The sequence below is a fragment of the Sceloporus occidentalis genome, unplaced genomic scaffold (assembly GCF_023333645.1).
Source record: "Sceloporus occidentalis isolate IW3139 unplaced genomic scaffold, rSceOcc1.0.p SCAF_2, whole genome shotgun sequence".
In the NCBI taxonomy this organism is placed as follows: Eukaryota; Metazoa; Chordata; class Lepidosauria; order Squamata; family Phrynosomatidae; genus Sceloporus; species Sceloporus occidentalis.
In genome coordinates, this window is record NW_028316982.1 from 69954997 (window position 1) to 69979267 (window position 24271).

At 40.1% G+C, this 24271-nt stretch overlaps 1 protein-coding gene across 9 annotated transcripts in view; it reads left to right on the forward strand.

Annotated features, from left to right (window-relative positions):
- TCF7L2 (transcription factor 7 like 2) overlaps positions 1 to 24271 on the forward strand; it is a 254239-nt gene that overhangs the window by 99546 nt on the left and 130422 nt on the right. For all 9 annotated transcript variants that reach the window (XM_089509919.1, XM_089509920.1, XM_089509922.1 and 6 more), the window contains exon 4: positions 3535 to 3636. In XM_089509919.1, coding sequence (XP_089366045.1) covers positions 3535 to 3636 — 102 coding nt within the window. The remainder of the gene's footprint in view (positions 1 to 3534; positions 3637 to 24271) is intronic.

The following is a 24271-nucleotide window of genomic DNA, read 5'->3' on the forward strand; positions in this document are numbered from 1 at the left end:
TTCCCTGCTTGAGAATAAAAACTCATTTGATGACCTTGGGCAAGTCACAGTCTCTCAGCCTCAGAGGATGGCAATGGCACCCCCTCCCAAAGAAACATGCCAAGAAAACACAATGATTGGTTTACCTTAGGGTTTCCATAAGTTCAAAATGACTTGGGGGCACACAACAACAACAACCCCCCCCCCATCCATCCAACCATCCATCAATCCATCCATTCATCATCCATCCATCTAAAATATACTATCATGTTTCCAAATTCTGGCTTTCTGCTGCTCCAATAGGTCTTCTTCTCCTCGACTTTCCTTTTTTGTCTAGTCCTAGGAATAATGGGTGAATAGAAAGATTACATTTATAACATGTAGGATCTAAAATTTCCACTGCTTATATCTAGAAACATCTGAGCATAGTGCTGGTCTTTGACCATAATAAACGTTTGTATTGTTATCATATCGAAGTTGCACTGTTCAGTGGCAGGATGGATTGGGGCTCCACGTTACAAATATATTTTGAGGATCTCAGCTTTTATTCTTTTTTAAAGTTCAGGTTTGAAACAGTTTATGCCATTGAAGATAGGCTTGAAAGTATGTGACTAGCAGCTATGTATCCAGAAATGGGACTTTTATCAGATTTTCCAGTGAGCAAGAGGCTGATTTCATCTCCCATACACATAAGAAACAAAACTAGAAGAAAGCTAAAGCACTATATAATTTGGGTTGATTTCTTCTTTATTACTAGACTAGAATTTCTGTTAGTTCTGACACAGTGGTTTGAAAGCAAAAAAATAAAAATAAAAAAATTGAAACCTGTTAAAGAATTTTAAAAATTGATTTTTAGGGGTGGAAAAAGTCACAGCAAATAGAGACTGGTGTTATTCATATAAAATGATTATTTCTGAGGAGGATGAGAGTAAGATTCTTTTTGGCAGCTGAAGTTACATTTAGACACAGATCTGATTAGTTTGTTTCTGAGAAGCAAGAGGGGAACCGAGTTTCTATTTTTGCTAACCTGTCATCTGGCTACTCTGCTAAGGCTCCCAGTAAATATGTATTCCATTGTGTGACATTTACTGAAGTACTTCTGCATTTAAATTCTCTTTAGTGAACTGCATAAAATGTCATTCTATTTAAGAAGGATACTTTTTGCACCCTCCTTAACCCTGGAGTTGATAGTCACTTCAGCCTCATTTTAGCAGCAGCCATTCTCTTGAGAGGTCAAACATGTGGTGAATGGGTTCACACTGAGAACTTGGGAAAGTAACTGTATTGGACTCCAACACCTTAAATCTCCTCAGCTGGGAGGTGTAACCCCAAAGTTATTTTCGCAAGCCTTGCTGCTGTTTATGCATCTGTTTGAATGCCTCTTCTTATTACAGCAGAACTGACAAATACAAATCTAGCCTGTATGAAATTATCTTAAACTAGCCATTTCTCTGGTCTGATAGTATTATTTGTGTGTGTGTGTGTGTGATTCATGCATGTGCTTGCATTTTTGTGCGTGTGTTTTGCAGAGATTGTCCAGCCAGTAAAGTCCGGTAAAAAAGCTTCCCTGGTGTTTGGGCTGAAAAGTGGCTGGGTAAATTCAGCACGTTCTTTCTTAGTGGGACCTGTTTCCTGTCTTAATTCTGAACCCTGCCTACTGACCTCACAAACCAGAATAATCCTTGGCTGCTATTGTTGGAGGCAGTGAGCTGTACCCTATTCCTGCTTGTGTATCATGAACAGGATTGTTTACCGAGTCTCAGTTTCATGGCCAATCCAGCGAGTGACTTATGCAAAGTCATTTAAGGCTGGGAGGTTGCTTTGGTGTCATGGGGCCACATGCTCTCCAAACCTTTTATAGCTTATGCTGATGGACAAGGAGGAAATTATTCTGTTAGACTAACAGAATTCAAATTGCGACAGTCTTTGAGAGCAGCATATACCTGATCGTGTGTATTATTGTTACTGCTGATGAACTGTTGAAATGTCTATATATTTATCAGAAGTGTCTGGCTACCCTGTGTTAATTTCCTTTCAACTCTTATTTCAAACAGTGTTGTAGTCTACAGCAACAAATGTTGAAACTATGGCAGGTTATAGACCGCCGCTTTGAGGCGGTCTGCCGCCGCCGCCGTTTGCTCCGTGCGAGAGCTGCAGCAGCCACTCCGCGTGGCTCCCGCGCGGAGCAAAAAAGGAGCTCCAAAATGGAGCTCCTTCTTACAGTGCCTCTGTGACGTCGCAAGGCGGCACTGGCGCATTCGCGACGTCATAGGCGCCACGACACATCTGGATGCTATGCGTCCGATACGTAAACATGGCGGCCCCCATGTGGAAGGGGTGCCGCCATGTTGTATGTATGGAATACGTACTAGGGTTAGGGGGGTGCGGAAGCACCGCCCCTTCCTAACCCTAATACGTATTCCATACGTATTTTTTGGCGGCCTGTAACCCGCCAATGCCCCCCAAGGGCTTTATAGTTGATGGCTACTTCACTTATTGCAATTTTAGGCATCTATCAACTTTATTTTACATGTCTCCTGGAAAAGATGACGATTGAATGCAACAGAGAAATGTTTGGAGATAAGTGTATCATGCAGCGGCCAGAGTATGTCTTACATTTGACGATAGCAAACCTGAGTTTGCCAGCAGTGATATATTTGACATAGAGCTGCAGCTAAATCTGGCTCCCTGACAAGTGTCTATACCTGCTTCTCACAGTTTTGCTTTATGTTAAAGTAGCTCAGATGCACAGTAAAAGAAAAGAAAAGAAAAGAAGATTAATGTAGAATGCAGCCCATTTCTGTCAGGGAGACAGAATTAACTGAGGCTTCCTGTTGAGGATGTACACTGTGGCAAATGATGGTTGATTTATGCACAGTAAGTGAAATGGCACAGAGTCGGGATTATGACTTAGATTTCAAAAACTGAAACTGAATACTAGAGCCAAGCCATTCCCAGTACCAGTCCCTTAAAAGAAGGAATGGTGGTCGAAGTAATGCCCATCATGTATGTAGCTTCAATTTTATGAGGAATTTTTAAAGCAGTCATTTTTCAGCTATTATTCACTACAGCAAATAATTTTCAGGCTTAATACAGGATTAGCAAGTGCCTTTAATAAAAAAAGTATAGTATTAAGTGGATTTTTCAGTTCTGGGACACAAAGAGTATTTCTGTTTATTCATTTACGGTAATGATATATATATTCTTTTTGCCCAGTCTTTTGTTCTTTTCCATGTTATTTCAATATTTCTGCAGAAGAAATTTACCATAACATTCCATGTGTGGAAGATAACACTGACATTGCCCTTTACGTCCCTTTTTATTAAATTGTATGAAAATGTTTACTTGCACCACTTTAGTTAAACCCAACCGTGAAACAAAAATATTTCTGTGGGATTTGTTTTACCTTTGCTTTGTTTTTGGTCCTAGTTGTTGCATACATTTGGGTTCCACCTCCTTCCCCGTGTTACCTAATGTTTGTTTATTTTTGAAACTTTTTGGTTTTCTTTTCTGACCTCATTTTTCTTTTTTCCCATTTTTGTTCCCTCCATCCAGTATCTCCAGATGAAATGGCCACTGCTTGATGTTCAGGCAGGGAGCCTACAGAGTAGGCAAGCTCTCAAGGATGCTAGGTCTCCATCTCCAGCACACATTGTTGTAAGTAAATTAAGAAGCATGTCTTTTTGTTTGTATGTGTGTTTTCTTGGGGGTAGGGGATGTGCAGTGGTTTAACAAGTTTTGTTTATCATTCCATTTAATTCTCCAGATATTCGTATGATGACATTTTGGGTATACATTCTTAGCCCCCCCACCCCCTCCCCCGGTCTTTTGTCCATTACTTCTCTCTGTTCTGTTTTAAACGTGTAGAACTTTTCCTATAAAGTTGTTATGAGTTTTGTCATCTAGTTAAGCTTAAAAAAAAGGTTGGGAGAAAAAAAACATATCATAAGCTTCTTATTTCCATTTTTATTGCAAGAAGTTTTAACTCCAATGAATTTTTTAAAAATACTTCACTTTTTGGAGCATTGGGGATTGATAGGAGACTGTACAGTCAGCCCTCCTTATTAATGGATTTTTAATCCACGGATTCAAGCATCCATGGCTTGAAAAAAAATATAAATTCCAAATATCAAACCTTGACTTTGCCATTTTGTATAAGGGACACCATTTTACTATTCCCTTGTATTTAATGGGACTTGAGCATCCATGGATTTTGTTATCCTTTGGGGGGGGGGGGGCTTGGAACCAAACCCCAATGGATAACAAGGGCCCACTGTTCTTGTATCCTGCCTTGAGAGAAAAGCAGGCTATACTGCATCTGAACAGGGTTACAGTCTGAAAAACATTAGGATTTTATTTTATTTTATTTTATTTTAAAGTAGAGACATTTTTATGTATTATGGATTCATTCATATGTACATCTTCACAAGAATTGGGGGAACAGAATGACAATTAAAACAGTTCTTAACCAGTTCTAAAGCATAGTTCATTTATGTGTTTAAGATAGCTACTAGAGTGATAAAACCCATCTATGGGAACAATTGTTTGAGAAATGCCTAAATACCTAATAAATCAATGTGTTTGTGCAACAGTGGTACCTTGTTTGTAACTATTCTTTTAAAGAAGAACATTTTAAGGACATTGGCCACATGTCATCTAACACTTTCAAGTGAAACTAATTTCAGAGTAAGAATACCCAGTTCTGCCCATTTGAAAGCAATGGAGATTTTGAAATGGTTAATCTGTTCTGGGCAGATGTGTCCCTTTTGTTTAGCTGTGCTCATAATCTCTGGAAGATAGTTCCTGTCTCAGACATCACATGAAACTGTAGGCTGAGAAACCAGGGCTTTCCTCTGCAGCCAGGTGGATAGGGGAGGTGGAAAGAGGATGAGAGTATGTTTGGACTAGTGCTTCTTCAAATGGCAAGAAACTGTGGCTTGTTGAAGCAAATGGTTATGCTTGAATTTTTCCAATTTATGGCTTTATGGAGTATTTTTTAAAAATATGTTGCTATCATTATATTTCATTTATTCGATTTTTATAAATGGAATAAAGTGAGTACTGTAGAAAACAATAGCAGTTCTGGATTTAATGAAAAAGTATTAGAGAGAACTGTTTTAGATTTGTAGCTGATCAATTGAATACCGACGTTGGTCATTACAGAAAGTTCCTAACTTTGCATGTGTCTTTTTTTCTTTTTGTAGTAAGGGTGTACTCAAAATCTTTTCTGCATGGCAGACAGGGTAAAAATGTGTACATAAATGTGCTGCCTTACAGTATGGCAACCTGAGGCTGTTGTCTCTCTGTGCATGGTCATTCACTAACACTGACTCGGCACAATTATCCTGCTGTTGCTAGGAGTATGAGTAAGCTCTGCATATGAGAAAGGCTTGCATTTTTGCTGAATAGAGCTGAAACCAGAAACCATACTGCCTATAGTGGCATGATGAGAGGAAAAAGAGGGTAGATTCTGTAGACTGTGTAACATACCCTTTTCTGGCCAGAGAAGGCAAGGAAGGAGAAAAACCACTGAGTCACATGGGAAAGGACACAGATTCAGAAAACGACCTTGTTCCAAGGCCTTCTGGGTTAGTGGACTGCCCTAGTGTATCACATTTATTCCATGGAGCTGATGTTCCCCACCCATTTAGCTAATAAGGCATTGATACTGTGAATCTAGTAAGTGTACTGATCTGTTAGCATCTTCATTTCCCTGGAGTGTGTCACCTGCAGAGCAGACTTTGGGGTAAACAGGAAGCTGGAAACAATTGGAAGATGACTGTGAGCAGTGGGGGAAAAATGTTTCATAATGGTAGTGTGGAAGAACCAGTGGTTCAGGGATGAAGACTTCACATTTCCTTGGGAATTTCCATCATTTGATAGATAAGTTCTTAATCAAATTCAAAGGAAAGCCTTGTTAATAGTAAGCCACATCATGTCTCATATTGGGGAGGAAGCATCATATAAATCAATAGTAAAAACAAATAATAGTATTTACTGTATTCCTTCCTATAAGAATCAGAAACCAGCTTCTTCCTGGACACCCTTATGTAAAAGGAGTCATTTTTCTCTGTCCGGTATAACTTGGTTATCATGAGAGAAGCACTAAGTTCTCATATGGAATAAGTAGTAGTTCTTGATGTGGAAGATCTTCTTCAAGAAAGTTCTCAGTTTGCCTTTCTAATGTGCTATTCAGATGTCTTAGAATCTTTTAATCTTAGGCATGTTACAGACTGCCCGTTTGGGGCGGTCTGTATCCGGCCCTTTCCCTGCCAGATCGGAGCCTCAACTGCCACAGCGGCAGCCTCTGAGGCCCCAATCCACCGCTTTCCAGTCTGCGGGGAAGCGGCAAAAGGCCGCTTCCCCGTGGCCTGGAAAGGGGTGTCCTTGGGGCTTCATGCCCCAAGGACACCCAACGGCGGCGGGGAGGAGGAGAAAGGGGCTGCTCGGCCCCTTTTTTCCTTGCATTGCTGGCACAGCCGTATAAAGGCTGCGCCAGCGACGCAAATCCTAGAAGGAGCTCCATTTCAGAGCTTCTTGCTGCGCCGCGAAAGGGGTGCCCTAGGCGCCCTTGTGCGGTTTGAGGATGTCACATCCGTGGCACCCCGTTTGGAGGCGGCGCGTTCGTGACATCCTAATGGCGGCGCCCATCTAGAATGGGTGCCGCCATTTTTTACATACTGTGTACGTACTAGGGTTGGGAGCGTCTGGAAGAGACGTCCCTGGGCAACCCTAGTACATACACGGTACATACTTCAGGCGCATGTATAATGCGCCTTAGTTTTATTATCATTTTAAGAACATGTAAGAGAAGTCTGTCTCAGTGAAACAAAAACTTATGTATTACAAGTATATTTTCTTTTTTAATGGCAAAACTGTGCAAAATATTAGACTTCCAGAGATGTTCTTTCCTTTACACAATGCTTAATCCCATCTTTGTGCTTCATTCTCCACCCTTATGTGCATTGTGCATATTGATAAAAGATTCCATAGAAATATAAGGCATAAATGGTTCTTTAGAATTTACAGTTGAAACAGGATCTATCATTGTGGTGCCTGTGTCTTTTTGGTACCAGTACTTGTGTTTCTTTTTAATTGTTAACACTGAATATAAGAAATCTTGCTCTTTTGCACAAGTCTGTATGTTGTTATGCAATGAATAATGAACAATGCACAATCTTCTATTTATTCCATCAGTTAAAAGCTGAATATGCTCTTACAAGTAAGTATTCTAAATGAAAATGATTGCATAATATCACAGGATTAGAAATTCCTAATATAGCCTTTTGGGGTATTTTTTGGGGGAGGGGGTATTATGTATTTATTTATTTTTGCTAAACCAAGTTTCAAGTTTCCTTATGCATGAATAAAATCATGCCAGGCCAAAAATATTGTTGTCCAATAAAAAACAGATACACCCCATACAAAACCTCAGAGCACTTGAGAGATTCCTCTCATTTAACTATGGTGAAGACTTTTGAAACCTATGTAAAATTTATCTTAGGGTGTGTTTACAATGGAGCTATACTGGATTCACCTGAATTCAGAAACAAGCTGGAATGAAATGGGGTTCTCCAAAATGGGTTGATTCCCAAACAAGAATATACCTAAAGATATTTTTTCTTAGCGATTTCAGTTTAGAAGAACCCAGAGACATTAATCATAGAATCATAGAATCGTAGAGTTGGAAGAGACCACTAAGGCCATCCAGTCCAACCCCCTGCCATGCAGGAAATCCAAATCAAAGCATCCCTGACAGATGGCCATCCAGCCTCTGTTTAAAGACCTCCAAGGAAGGAGACTCTATCACCCTCCAAGGGAGTGCATTCCACTGTCGAACAGCCCTTACTGTCAGGAAGTTCCTCCTAATGTTCAGGTGAAATCTCTTTTCCTGTAGCTTGCATCCATTGTTCCGGGTCCTGTTCTCTGGAGCAGCAGAAAACAAGCTTGCTCCCTCTTCAACATGACATCCTTTCAAATATTTAAACAGGGCTATCATATCACCTCTTAACCTTCTTTTCTCCAGGCTAAATATCCCCAGCTCCCTAAGTCGTTCCTCATAGGGCATGGTTTCCAGACCCTTCACCATTTTTGTCGCCCTCCTTTGGACACGCTCCAGTTTCTCAATGTCCTTTTTGAATTCTGGTGCCCAGAACTGGACACAATATTCCAGGTGGGGCCTGACCAAAGCAGAATACAGTGGCACTATTACTTCTCTTGACCTAGACACTATACTTTTATTGATGCAGCCTAAAATTGCATTGGCCTTTTTAGCTGCCGCATCACACTGTTCACTCATGTTCAACTTGTGGTCTACTTGGACTCCTAGATCCCTTTCACACGTAGTTTCATTCAGCCAGGTGTCCCCCATCCTATATCTGTGCATTTTATTTTTCCGCCCTAAGTGCAATACCTTACATTTCTCTGTGTTGAATTTCATTTTGTTAGCTTTGGTCCAGCTTTCTAGTCTATTCAGGTCATTTTGGATCTTGATCCTGTCCTCTGGGGTATTAGCTATTCCTCCTAATTTGGTGTCATCTGCAAATTTGATAAATATGCTCCCAATTCTGTCATCCAGATCATTGATAAAGATGTTGAATAGCACTGGGCCCAGGAGAGAGCCCTGTGGGACCCCACTGGTCACTTCTCTCCAGGATGAAAAGGAGCCATTGTTGAGCACCCTTTGGGTTCGGCTGGTCAACCAGTTACAAATCCATGTAACAGTTACCTTGTCTAGTCCACATTTTACAAGCTTGTGTGCAAGAATGTCATGGGAAACCTTGTCAAAGGCCTTACTGAAATCAAGATATACTATATCCACAGCATTCCCTTCATCTACCAAGCTGGTAATTTTATCAAAGAAAGAGATTAGATTTGTCTGGCATGACTTGTTTCTCTGAAACCCATGTTGACTTTTTGTGATTATGGCATTGCCTTCTAGATGTTCACAGACTCTTTGTTTAATTAATATCTCTAAACAATGATGCATTTCTCTCTATTCTCTTTGGAATTCCTGGTGGGCAGAAAACTGGGTAAAAATACAATTACTGCTGCTAAAGCTATAAAGCAGATGGTGCAAGGTAGAGAGATTTAGGATGGAGAGAAGGCATGTAGTTTTTACCAGCAACTCTAGCTTCTAATTAGAGGCTTTACCAGGGGTCCCCAACCCTGTGCTTTCAAGCAGGGATATTAAAATAATAAATTCTAGGACTGATCCAGTGTCCAGTGTGCTTTGGTAATTTTGCCCCTCAACAGCTGGACTAAAGTAGTATAGAGTCTATATTACTTGGGAGTGTTGAACACCCTATGTTTTCTTGGGTGATACTAAAGTTTCTTTCCTCCTTTTTCTGCCACTATGTGTTCAGTGTCTATCACCCGCACTGTCATGCTTTCTATAACTTTGATGCTAATTGAGCACAAACCAAAGAACAGCCTTATACAATCAGCCCTTCTTATACACGGATTTTTTATACACGGATTCAAACCTCCACGGTTTGAAAATTTTCAAAAAAGTATAAATTTCAAATATCAAACCTTGATTTTCCATTTTTTATAAGAAACACCATTTTGCTATATCATTATACTTAATGGGACTTGAGCATACATGGATTTTGTTATCCACAGGGGATCTTAGAACCAAACCCCAGCGTATAACAAGGGTGCACTATACTATTTATGTAATTTATCATACATAACTCCTACATATATGCACTTAATATTTTTGCCTTTGTGGCATATGCCAATTTTGCAGATATTGCAAAAAGAAATTAAAAACAAATGAAAGTGGGGGAGGGTTAAGGGAAAGCAGTTCACCCTCCTCCCATTTGAATGCTATTTCTTGGCAGTCCCCGATCGAAATAATATACAGACCTGACCCTGGTTAGCTTTGAGTACAACTTAGGGGCTGTACACACAGCCCCGAAGGGGTGGCCTGGAGCCGCCCCTGTTACAGCCAGATTGCGGCTGCGGCAACTGTACACCGTGGCCCCAATCTGGACTTTGCTGCTTTTTGCGCCCTGCAAAGGGCATGATAGGTGCATTGCCATGGCTTGGCGGCACTCCTTTTGTGCTGTGTTGTATGTACGCAGCGTCAGAGGAGCGCCATGACGCTGCCCTGGGGGCGGAGCTGGGGCATGCATCGTGGAGACGCTTTGCCCTGACTCCACCCCCAAGCCCGCCCAAACGGTCAGTCTGCACAGCTCCTAAGCTAACAGTTCCTCCACCCATGAAACCCTATGAAACACAATGAAAAAACAAAATAAACCCATCCCCCCATATATAAAAGTTGCTCTTCCTCAGAATTCCCTGGACCTCTTCTTTCTCTAAGATTACTCATTTTAGAATGGGAAGCTGTGGTGAAAATCTCACCCAATCCTGTTAAAAACAAACAAACAAAAAACCTCTAGAAAATTTATCCACACTTCTCTTTAAAAAGAAAAATATGTAATACAAAATTTCTGAAACTTAGGGCGGGTTACAGACCGCCGAAAAGTGGCAGCCTGCACCCGCCCCTTTCCCCGCCGGATCGGGGCCTCAGCAGCCAGAGCGGCAGCCGCTGAGGCCCCAATCCGCTGCTTTCCAGGCTGCGGGGAAGCGGCAAAAGGCCCCTTCCCCGCAGCCTGGAAGGGGGTGTCCCTGGGGCTTGAAGCCCCAAGGACACCCCGCAGCGGCGGGGAGGAGAAGAAAGGGGCCGCTTGGCCCCTTTCTCCTCTGCGTCGCTGGGTGCAGCCGTCTGAAGGCTGCGCCCAGCGACGCAAACAGCAAAAGGAGCTCCGTTTCGGAGCTCCTTTTGCGGCCAGGGAAGGGGCGTACTATGCGCCCTGGTGCGGTGTGACGATGTCACGTCCGTGCCGCCTCGTATAGAGGCGGCGCGGTCGTGACGCCGTAATGGTGGCGGCCGTGTGGAACCATTTTGTGCGCGCACCGCGCGTGCTAGGGTTGGGGGTGTCTGGAAAGAATGCCCCTTTTTAACCCTAGCATGCGCGGAGCGCACACTTTTAGGCCCGTTTGTAATGGGCCTAGGTTTCCCATATGTTCTATTTAATACTCCCCTAGCTACAGTGTCCAGAAATTTTATTCAGTTCTAACCACAACAACAACAGTTGTAGTAGAAGCAGCAGCCCCAGCAGCCACCACCATTTGTTTCTTTCCAACTATAGATGTTGAGTTATGAAGCTTTGGATTTCTAAAGTGAGAATCAGAGTCATGCCTGATTCAAATAAGGAAGTCTCCAAATTGGTCTGAGACAAAGTAGAAAGTTATGGGCAATTTCTCGGGTCTATGCACAACTCTGTTTTGTAGTATATGACTTCCCTTCCTTTCTATTGTGTAATGAGCATATTATAAAACTAGGTTGAAACCTTAGGGGGAAAAGTACTGAGTGCTGTAATAGATCTACATTTACGTGTATGTTTTTTGCTCAAGGAAAGGAAAATGCTGATTTTAAAATGCAAAAGGACAGGAGTAACTGAGGACAGAGGCCCCTAAAACCTCTTTGTTTGCAGTATATGAACCAGTTAAAATTCAGCATAAGTGTTTTCCATAGTTTTCTAAGTATGGGACTAAATTTGGCCCATAAGGCAATTTGATCTTATTGCTCACATATTTATAAAGTGTAAATCAGGATGTGGTAAAAAAAAATTAGCTCACAGTTTTTAGTCATAAAGAAAATTGTTTTCAAAACTTGAAATAAAGTGATAACGATGTTCCACAATGGAGTGGAATAGTTGCTTTGGATTTTGCAGTTAATGTATGGATGCATATAAGTATGTATTAGCCACAGGTTTATAGTTAGGTAATTTTATTGTATAAAAATATCATATGCAGAGCAGGCTTAGACTTAGAGGCAGGAGGAATGAAGACAGGGGGAAGGAACATTAATAACCTAAGATATACAGATGACACAATACTACTAACAATAACTAACAAAGACCTGAAACAATTACTGAAGAAGATCAAGGAGGAGAGCGCCAAGGTAGACATAATGCTGAACATTAAGAAAACAAAAATAATGACCATGGAAGATCTACAGGAATTCATCCTAGACAATGAGAAACTTAAAACAGTCAAATAGTTCCCACACCTTGGTTCAAATATTGATCAGAGCAGAGATTTCCACCAAGAAATCAAAAGAAGAATAGGAATGGGAAGGGCAGCTATGAAAGAACTGGAGAAGATTATAAAATGTAAAGGGTTAAGTCTGAACACTAAAGTGAGGACCGTCCCCAAGCCATTGTTTTTCCCATCATCATGTATGGATACGAGAGCTGGATGGTGAAGAAAACAGATAGGAAAAATATCAACTTCATTTGAGATGTGGGGTTGCCATGAGTTGAAGTCAACTTCAGAGCAGTTAACAACAAGAACAACAACAGATTTTAATTTGATTTTACTATTTTATCAGCTCTTGAAGGAGATTGATTGTGTATCAAAATTCACCTATAACAAGAACAATGTACCATTTTTTGAATTAAGTGTGCTTCTTCAAGTCCAGTCTGTAGCACTGTATTGTGAATTACAACAGAGCATGGGATGAAGGAGCTTTTGAACTCCTTCATGGAAAAGGTGGGCAATATGGGATTTGAAGGAGATAAGATAGGTGGCATTATGCAGGCCACTTAACATACAGAAGCCCTGGCATTTTATTTATTCATCTACAGTGGGCCCTTCACTTACATGGGGGATCTGTTCCGGACCCCCCACATAAGGGAAATACCATGTATGCTCCAGCCCCATTGAAAACAATGGGGCTCATGCACATGGCGCAGCACACCTGCCATTGCCTCTTGTGGTTCACGGCTTCAGCATAAGCTGAAAGCCATGTATGGTTCACCCGCAAGTGACGCAGACGCACTGTATAAGCCATCTAAGTAGCCTCCCCTCTCCAAGTTGTTTTGGATTTCATGCAGCATATGTACCTGTGTCAGTTCCTTCTTCTACCCAAGTTTTTGAAAGGTACCATCTTTGCACACAATCTGCATATTGAAAAACACCAAAATTCTGTGATACTACAAAGGGAAGGGATTGTGCATGTTCATTTCATTCTTTACACTGAAGAATGCTGCATAATATGAGGTCAAGAAGGGCTCAGTATTAGCATGAGTTGCAAAAGGGCAGGTTTTGGCATACAGACAATGCAAAGAGCATTGTAACCCCTTTATGAATTGTGGATGGGATGACAATTATTGCTTCCACATGATATCACAAAAGAGCTGTTTTTCTAAGCAGTTTGGCCCAAATTAATCCTTGTGAATTATAAGCCTCACACATTATTTCTTAAGTAGATGTTAATTAATGCATGTTTATGCCCTCTGAATATGCAGATGACATCGGGACACATAGAGGGGGCAAGGCTAGGCTAAATGTGAAATACAGTACATGCAGGTCTTTCAACAATAATTCGTATATTTCAGTATGCATCTACATGAGCAGAAAAGGAAAAGCCATGTTGTTGTTGAGCATTTTATTTCACAGACATCCTCTCAGGGGAGGAAACTGATGCTTCACATGGTACTTCACTTTGTAACCATTGTGTGTTATTAGTTTTAAAATGAGATGATGATTTTGCCTGGTGATACACTGGAAATCACTAGCTAAAAAAAGCTTAAAAAAAAGGGTCCAGAGTGAAATAAGTAGTGAGTGTCATATTGTGTAGGTTGTTCTTCTGAGCTCTATCCTAGTAGCAAATAACTCCTTGGTGCAAAGGAAATGTTTTCTAGTAAGCAACAGCAAACATTTGTTCAGTGGGGGCTTGCTCACACATTACTGCATTATCTCGGTATTGCTGCAGGCAAACTTTTGCAGCAGTTCCTAAAGTGACTGCGGTACTTTATGGCATTGCGTATGACCCATATATAATCTAATCCAGGAGGGAGAAACATATGCTCCTACAAATGTTTCTGGGTTGTAAAGCCTATCAGCCTTTTTGATCATGGCCAATGATGAAGAATTATGGAAGTAAAGTTTAACATGTGGTGGGCCACACATTCAGGAAGTTTACTGTTTCTTCAATTATTATTCTGTACTATATACAGTCAGCCCTTCTTATACATGGATTTCTTATACACAGATTCAAACATCCACGGTTTGAAAATGTTCAAAAAAAGTATAAATTTCAAATATCATACCTTGATTTTCCATTTTTTATAAGGGACACCATTTTGCTATGTCATTATATTTAATGGGACTTGAGCATCCACGGATTTTATTATCCACAGGGGATCTTGGAACCAAACCCCAGCATATATCAAGGGTCCACTCTACTCAATTTTTTTGTGAGGTTTACTATAGTAATATATAGTAGATTTGTTGGACTACCCGACATTTCCCATTGGTGAATGCTTGCTTACCAGTGAAGACCTTCACTTGACAGTGAAGACTTTGCACAAGAATACATTTGCCCTGGCATTTCCAGTGTGGGTGATGCTGGAAGATATTATTCCTAGTCATGGGGAGGAAAGATAAACTTTAGTAAAGCCATAGTTCTCACGCAGATAGTATAAACTAATTACAATTTTTTAAAGGATTTGTTAGCAAGCTTACACCTCCTTACAAAAGTTGTTGGAGTGTAATTTCCATCATCCCTAGCTAGAATAGCCAAATGGTGAGAAATATTTAGCGTTCCAGGCTGCATGATTACCTTCTATGTCTTAGAGGAATAGTTGCCCTCTCTGTGCAACATGAACAGAAGGGATGGATTCTGCCCAGCCAAATATTGCATATAAGTTATAGATGTTGAAGTACAAGAGGAAGAACAACTAACCCCTCAGTAGATATAATGAAACTTTTCATCAGAGATAAGGCTGCCATGAGCTGAAGCCCTCTAGACCGCAGTTAACATCAACAGGTGATATACTTACAACATTGGTGGGTTTCCATAGATTGAATTCACATTATCCTTCTTATAGTGCTTATGTTGTCAATACAAATGTAGTTCCTTACAAGTGCTGTGCTGGGTGGTATTTCATGATACAGTTGGCCCTCTGTTTTTGTGGGGGATCCGTTCTGCTCCCCCCCCCCCGTGAAAACAGAGACTCTCACATATTCGAGCCTCATAGGTTTGAAAAGGGTGCACCACCGGTGCACGTGCCATTGGAAATAGCAAGAGGTTGCCCCCTCTATGAATATTCGAGGGCACGGATCCCAGATCTGTGAGTTAGGAGGGGTGACTCTACATTCAGATCTTTGTTCACTGTATTTTCTACCTTGGAATACACAGTATATAGGGAAATATTTCATTCCATGCAGTTCAGGTATGCTTCTCGTATATAGTACTTGGATTATATATTATCATATTTGGGCCACCAGTGAGGGAAGTTGATAAAACAACCCCAAACTCTTATAATGTGGACTTTTACACACACACACACACACACACACACGTATGTATCACCTGATTATTTCTTAAGACAATGCATAGCTTCATAATATTCTGTTGAATGATAAGTCTAGGATTCCAGAGTGTATTACAGTGAATAGATACTGCCATGTATCCTGAAAAAAACAGACCAAGTACAGCTGTTGAATGTATGCTTCCTACCATCTGTTGAGAGTTCTCGTCTTCTATCAGATTACACTGTTGTTGAATATCATTGCATTGCCTTAGAAGGCATGGCTTTGGGCATTCCAGAAACTTGGCATTTTGGTAGTCTTCATTCATATCCTATGATTGAAAGTTGCTGATGGAAAAAGCCTGAATTGAGACAGTGTATACAAAAGTTTTCAGTATTTCTTAGCTAACTTGGAGATGAAAATGTATCACAAAATCTGTATGTAATAAATGACATGTTATGCAATTGGGTCCCATTGAAACTAGATTTTTAAAATGGCTTACATGCAGTGGAGAAGTGAGTTAACATGACTGAAATATGTGTTAGGTATTGTAGGTTGTGATAAGGTACACTGTAAGGTAGGTTGAGATAAGCATTCATATCCAGCATATTTATTTAACCATTAGCAGTTTTTTTTTTAAAAAAAATTATTTGTTTTAAATGAATAAACCAGTTTTTGCATGTATTCATTTACCATATGAGTTAGATTCATCCATTGAGAGATTGGAGACAATAATGACTACAGATTGTATTGAAGCATAAAAGAAACTCTGGAGTGGGAATATGATTGGGAGATTATTTTGTCAGTTCTGTTTTAAAGTTTATAGGAAATAGGTCATACTGCCTGAACAGATGGATGAAATAAGCCTGTTTCCAGGTGTCATTGGCATGCGGCATTTAGATGCGGCATGCTGCGATAAATAAATAAATAGTAAAACTTTAATTTATATCTTGCTTTTTGTTACCACAATCAAAGTGGCGTACAACCTTTAAAAATACAATATATACAATTCCCCTCCCCTCTTAAAAGGATTAAACAATTCTATCCATTAGAATTACAGACAATAAAATCTAAAAATGACGCTGGGAAGTCGGTTTGTAGCTGCCCAGCTGTGTAGTTGTAGGTTGCTTTATGATGCTCAGGTGGTGCACACTGCCAGAGCGTCATGAACCACCATGGGACTGCCGCAGGGGTGGCAAAGCTGGCTTTTCCCTGGCCAAAAAAGAGTGGATGTTAAAGCTCCTTTTTTGGCCGGGTTGAAGGTATATTGGGGCTGCAGCATGTGTTTGTCATGGCCCCAATCTCTCTTCGGAAGGGACAGGTTCGTGCTGTGGATTGCGGTTGTTGTGTGACTTTGTTCCATCCCAAATGTTGCCTCATCAATGTCGGAAACTTGGCTAGACTACATAGAATCATGGAATCATAGCATTGGAAGAGACCACAAAGGCCACCCAGTCCAACCTCCTGCCATGCAGGAACTCTCAATCAAAGCATACCTGACAGATGGCCATCCAGCCTCTGTTTAAAGACTTCCAAGGAGGGAGACTCCACCACACTCCGATGGTACAGCACTTCTACAGACAAGCTGTAACTAAAGTTAAAACTCAATGTAGTCTGAAGTTGCAATTAAGTAATTATAGATTGGCATTTTAGCAAGGGATGGACCTTTTCTGGGGAGAGGCATTCATGTAAAAATGACACATAGAATTAACTGCTTTGTAAGAAAAGAGGGACAGTGGCCATATATTTATATTCTAGCAATAACATTTCTGTTCTCATTTTGAACTAGATGCACTCTGGCAGTTTAGATACACCCTAATGAAAATGACAAATGCCTGATATTACAAAGCAAGGAAGTTGAAAATATTGTTGCTTAAACTGCTATAAGTTTATAATGTGGCTTTGTTACCACAATTCAGGAATTTTCCTTTATGTTTTAAAAGATATTATCTTCTTTGGGATAACTGCACATAGAACTGGTGGTCATAACAGAACTGTCCCTGCTTCCCTCTGCAGCCCTCTGAGCTGCCCCCAAAGTGATCCCAGATCTTTTCTCATGCTCTCCTCATAATTGGTTTAGGAGTCACAAAGGGAGTTACAGTGGGCAGCTCAGTCAGCTCCTCCTTGTTTCCAAGGAGGTCCACCTTGAGTTGCAGCCTATTAGAAAGGCAGGATATAAATAAAGTGATGGGTGGATAATGGGTAGCACTATTGGATTCTGCCTATTGTGCTTATCTTATGTTTCCTCTGGGACAGTGGTTCTCAAACTTTGATCCTCCAGGTGTTTTGGACTTCAGCTCCCAGAAGCCCTAGCTTGGCCCAGTCAGGAGTTCTGGGAGCTGAAGTTCATAACTTCTGAAGGACCAAAGTTTGGGAACCACAGCTCTAGGATAGCTCCTTTTGATTTGCAAGTGGAGAAAAATCACAGTGCTCAGAAGATTTCATTGAAAATGTAAAAAGTGTATCTTTTTTCTTACCCTGATTTGAAAGCTGTAGACCAGTGGTTCCCAACCTTTAGTCCTCCATTTCTGAACTTGTTCTGAACTTCAGGTCCCTGAAGGCCCAGTCAACTTGGCCAACAGTCAGGAATTATGGGAACTGAAGTCCAAATTGTCTGCAGGATCAAAGGTTAGGAACCACTACTGTAGAGAATTAGCCCTGCAGATTGGGGATACAGTAGGTCCTCTCCTTGGAGGGATCCAGAATGGAGGGATCTGGAAATCAGCATGTGCTGGAGCCCCATAAGAAATAATGGGGCTTGCACCCATGATGCGCGGTGGCGTGGTGGCGCACCCCATTTGTTCTTCTGGGGTGTACAAAGGGCTGTTCCGGGATGGCTTTCAGTGTATGCTGAAAGCCATGTATGGCTCGCCCGTGTAAAACGCGGGCGCACTGTATAAGAATTTGTCCAGTGAGAACCCTGTCCCTAAAACATCAAAACACTGTAATTTCATGCTTTTGTTTAATAACCAGGTAAATTAAAAAAATAAACAAACAAAAGCCTTAACATTAAATATAGAACATGAATTAGGATTTGGTATTGGTAGCGTACTGAGATTTAAAAAAAAATTAGGAAAGAGATTTGGTTTAAAAACAGTTGCATTACTGAGAGGTAGAAATGTTCTGATCAGAAGGTGACACATAAGACAAAAGCTAGGCTTATGGCCCACCCACATTTTTTTCTGGAAGAAGTATTATGATGCACTGGTATATTCAAAGCATGTTTGTAAATACATAGCTCTTGGAAACCCTGTTGAATATACATAGGACATGAGAACTTTGCAGAGCTTGTTAGTGGATGCTGTGATTTTTAGCATCAACTAAATGGATGCCATCATGATGGCAGTGAAATCCAGATACTTCTCCAGTAATACATCCATTTAATATTGATTTTCAACATAATTTTAGCATGTATGATATGTATCAGTCCAGATCCATGAGGCTGAAAAGATAATAGTTCAATACATTTTCATATATTGAATCTCATTCTCTCTCTCTCTCTCTTTCTTTCTCTCTCTCATCCTGTTCTTAGGTAATTATATACAGTATTATGGTGTGATCCTCAAGCTGCCATGTTTTGGTGCCTGTTGCTACATCTGCAAGCTGGACACTTCAGGGTGTGCACTTTATTACCACAGTTTTAATGGACCATGGCACATTACTTGGGGTTATTAAGTGGGCCACCCAGAAGGAAATTGTTAGGCTTCTTTCCTAACAGGGTGCAATAGCTCATTAGCACTTGGGTACTGTCTGCAAACTCAGAAATCTTGTTGCAAACTGCAGGGCTCTTGAACTTTCAACCAGGGTTCACCAGTATTAAAGTCTGTTTAAGTAAGGCTTCCTTTTTCTGTAGAGTATTAAGATGCATTTGTGTTGACATTTACTTCCCATATGTAAGACATCTAGGCATAAGTAAGTTTAACCAGTTTCCCAGGACTGATGCTACATGAAGCAAATATTTTCAAATGGGGGGAAAAAAGACCCATATGTTTGTAGCGTGATTATGCTTATTGGTCTGCCACTAAAATCATGGTCTTAGCATACACAAAGTTTATTATGAGTTTGGACTCTTGACGATCTAGCCCCCATTCTGTTTCTGTTGTCCAAGCGAAGGCCTAAAAAATATGGATAATACTGGTTAACATATTCATATTGTTTTTCTTAACCTTAATGGTTTCAAAATTACAAACAGTTCAGTACATCTGGAAAAGGGAAGGAAGCTGTCCAAGAGTAGTTTCCAAAGCAGCTCTAAACACCTTCAGTTTTAATTTTAGATGGTAATTCTGCAAACAATATGTTGTATACAACATATCTTATGCCTCATATTGACTATAATGATGAACTTCCTGCCTCGTTGTCACTGGTGGTATGTTGTTATTAGATGGTTTATGATATAAAATATACTGTAGGAAGGGGCAGTGCATTTGAATAAAACAAACATATATTTTGTTCTACTTAATGTTATCTAATGTGGCATGGGGAAGAGACTACACCCGTGTGGTGTAGTGGTTTGAGCAGTGGACTAGGATTGTGGAGAATAAGGTTCAAATCCTGACTTGGCCATGGAAATGCACCTAGTGGTGACCTTGGGCAAGTCATGCTCTCTCAGCCTCAGAGGAAGGCAAAGGTAAAAACCCCTTTGAACAAATCAAGCCTAAAAGAACCCCACCCATGATAGGTTTGTCTTAGGGTTGCCATATAATTTGGAAATGACTTAAAGGCCCACAACGGCACGTGAAAGTAGGAAGTTGCTTTCAGACTGTGAAAGTCTAGGAGCCCTGTATTGAATATCTTAAAGCTTGTAGAAAGTTGCTATGTGCATTTTGTACCTCACTGCTGAGAGGGAGCGAGAGGGAGAAAGAGAGACAGGGAGACCTCCGGGAAGAGAATGACAGGGTTTGATATAAACCAGCAGGATTGCATTTCTGCCATTATTCAACAGTAAACCCTTTCACAATACCATATGCTGTGCATTCCAGCACAGCAGTGTAGGGTGTGATATAGTTAAAGCACATTCTGCAAACAGGAAATGCTGGTAACCACTACGTGTGCTTTTCATGGAGATAAAGTAATGGGAGAAAGTTTTAAAAATACTGCAGGCTTGGCAAAGAGAGGCAGGGAGGAAGGGGAAGGAGGGGGAGGTGTAGTAAGAGTGTGAGACAAATTTCAGTCCTAAACTATGGATCTATGTGAAAATTCAGGCTGAAAATGAAACAATAGTTGGTACAGTGAGCAACAGGTGAAAGTTGCTCCCGTCTGAAGGATTTGTTGTCACTAAATTTCAGTGTGGTGCTCCCTTACCTCACACAGTATGAATATGTGAGTGGCTTTAATTTTTTTTCCTCCAGTGTTTTCCTGACATGCTTCTTTGATTTTGGTTCCAAAAAAATTGCACAAGGCTTATTTTTAAATGTTTGTCTCGCTATTACAAACAAACAAACAGAAACACGAAAGCATGGAGTTTTTGTTTCTCCTCAAGCTTGGCAAGCCCTGCAAATATTGGTATTAAAAAAATATTTAGTTACTTTTCTTGGCAGCCTTTTGGAAGAAGGAGTTGCAACACCAGCCCAGTAGGCGATAGTCCAAAAAATAAGGGAGGGAGAGACTTTGAATCATAAACAGATACCATACTTTTAATAAAATAAATGAAGTGAAGCCTGTTGAGCTGTGGGTGGACTACATTGGTGCAACTCAGACTCTACCATTGGTAGTGAAAATTGACAGGCTGAGAACTGGGACATAAACAAAAAATGTCAGTCCCTGGGAGTCTTGTTCGCTGGACAATGTCTCAATTGTTTCCTTGATTTTTTGCAGGCAGCAGGGGATACTGGGAGTTTAACTGTTTGCCATCCATATAGGCTTTAGAGGTGTTTGCAGGAAGAGGTGGCAGAAAATAGTGTTTTCAGTTTAGAAGTGATTAAACATGTCCATGAGAGATAAGGAAAAGGTCACCCTGTTCTCCATGTATTTGGCTAGCATTCAGGCTGAATGTTCTCTATGTGTTTAAAAGTTTGCTTTCTTCTTACAAACTTGCCTTTACATTCTGCAGAGTGGGTTGTTTAAATGAGAGATTGAGAGAGTGGGAGGAGGGTTAATGTTAGGGGTGGTTGTGGAAAAGACTTTTTTTCCCCATTATTGTTCACTTGAAAGATAGAAGAAAGCCTGCAGGAGGTTTGTTCTTTAATTGAGAAGGCAATCTAGTGTTGACAAGACAGTTTTGAAATAGTAGGAAATTTGAGAAGCAACATGTTGCCTCATCATGCTTTAGTTATTTAACTGTTTTGTGACAAAAATATACAGCTTACTTGTGTTTCTTTGCAACAAAAATAAGCAAGGACAGCCCATAGCATTCCAGCTGTTACTAAATGTTTTATAGAAATTTGCAAACCTTTATTTGTTAGCATCTTTTAAATATGTATTTTGTTGCAAGGGGATAGGGCTGGGGGAAAAGCAGGCAAAAAAGATTCATCCCCTCTTTAGGGTGCAAAAATGTGAAGCATCACTGCATGGAGAATAAAACCTGTTTTAGTAACACCACCATGTGTTAGAATTTAATACTCCTTAGGGCCATAAGCCAATCTTTCTGACAAACATAAGTCACTGTAATGGGTTTGGATGGAGAGGGAGGCTTAATTTACTGTATATCCTTTTCCAGTTTTTCTGCATTTTTGCAATGTTTTGTATCTGTTTTTGTTCATATTAATGTATCCTTCCTCCCCCATTCCCTCTGCCTTGTCTTTTCCTTTCAAACTGTTACTTCATGTCTACAGCCAGCTAAAGTCTGCAGTGCTGCCTTATTCCCGTCAGACAGGAAATCAGTACCTAAGTGTCTACTATAGGCTAAAACAAAAGTATAACAAATCCGCTTGTTATACTTTATCTTGAAATATCAAACAACAGCAACAAAAGGCATTTAAAGTTTTTACATGGATAGTGTCCTGTTTGTTTAAAGCTTCATATTTTATATTCTGAGTATTTTACATATCTTAAATTTCTCTGTGAGTATTGTTGTGTAACAATTTAATAATCCCCTAGTCTATATATTTAAGGAACATTTTGCTTCTGATGGTAGTTTTATCTTTTTTCCTGCAACAGCAATATAGCTGCCCATACTGCAGGCTGCAAACACTAGTATTAATATATATTCTCCAAACATGTAATTTTAATAAACATTTTAATAAACAGCACAAAAATCAGTGTGAATATAGACAGGGAGCAGATGAAAAACATCTTCAGAGCTTTCTTTGCCACATGATTTAGTCATTTCAACAAAAGCAAATGTCATATGACTCTAAAGATAACTACCAGTAAATAAAATGGCTATCATGGTGTGCAAATTAATAGCATAGTTATAGAATTTAAGAGTTGAAAGGGATCTTAAGGGCTATCTAGTCCACCCACCCACCCTACTAGTATAGGAATCCACATGTAAAGAACCTTTACATGTCGGCATCCAAAATCTGATTTAAAAATTCCAGATAAAAAGACCACACCACTATCCAAAACAGTCTGTTCCTTGGTCAAGCAGATTTTACATTCAGGAAATTGTTCCAAATGCTTAGTTGAAATCTTATTTCTTGTAATTTGAAACCATTAGTTGACATCTCAAGCTCTGGAATAGCAAGGAAAAAAGCTCACTTCATTTTCTAGATGACACCTCTACAAATATTTAAAGATGACTATCATATCATTCTCAATCTTTTTTTCTCCTGGGTAAACATAGCAGACTCCCTCCAACATTCCTCATAGGTCTTGGTTTCTAGACCTTGTAACTATCTAGGTTACTGTCCTCTGGACAAGCCCTGGCTTCTCGGTGTCCTTCTTAAGGTCCATAACTGCAAACTGTATTCCTGATTAAGTTTATATACAGAGTGGTCTTGTTACTTCCTTTGATCTGAACACCATAGTTTTGTTGATAAAATTAGAAATTGGAAAGCTAGGTTCATTTGTTGAAAAACATTAGCTCCTTCAGTTGCTTTGAATTACAACTGTGCAGCCACAACCCTTCATTCTTTTAAGAACTGAAGTCCTAAACCAGGCTACCAAGCAGCCTGCCTTGGGAAGCATCTTGTGCCTGTCATGTCTAGTTAAGTTTCTTTCAGTTTAAGACACAAGCCTATACTCCCGGAGATCTTCGGATAAATGGTTTAAATAAAACAGTAAGTCACCACTGGCAACTTCTTTCGGAAATTGCCTCTGTTCACTGTTTTACGTAAAACTGCAAGCTAAGGCAGAAAGACTGTTCCTCAGTTTTTACCCTTATGGAATTCTGAGATATGTTGTAATTCATTTTTAAGTGTAGAATTTGATTGAGGAAATCCAGACATTTTATAATATGTAGAATTTATTACCATTAATGTAGTTAATTATGGTTCTTCTGTGATATCTCTCCAGTAATATCTCTCCAGTTATAGGTTAGGTGTAGAAAAATATGTCATCATTATATATTTTAATGGTACCAGAAGTTACTTGTATACAATCCAATATTAATTTAAGCCAGTTAGATGTTTTTGATAGTTGATTCTAAAGCCCGGTCCTGTTTACATAAAGTTTTAACCAGAGCTTGGAGAAGTTCTTTTTTGAACTACATTTCTCAAGTGTCCTCTAGCCAACATAGCAAGTGTCCATGCTGGCTGGAGATTCTGAAAGTTTTCATACAATAACTAACTTCTCCAAGCTGTGGTGATGAGTACATCTTTGAACAGGAAAGTGGTATGTTTGGCTCAAAAGTAAAATTTGAATAAAATGGTGTGCTGAGAAGCCTGCAGTCACAGCCATGAGTTTTCTCATATGAGTTAGGCATTCCACAAATCCCATTGAACTATTAACAAAAGCAGCAGCACAAACACACATACATATGGGCACACAGACACACACACTCACACACATTTGAACATACTTGTGTGTCCATCTGTGTATATACACATACCTTAGTCTGCAGTTTGGGGATAACACTGACCTA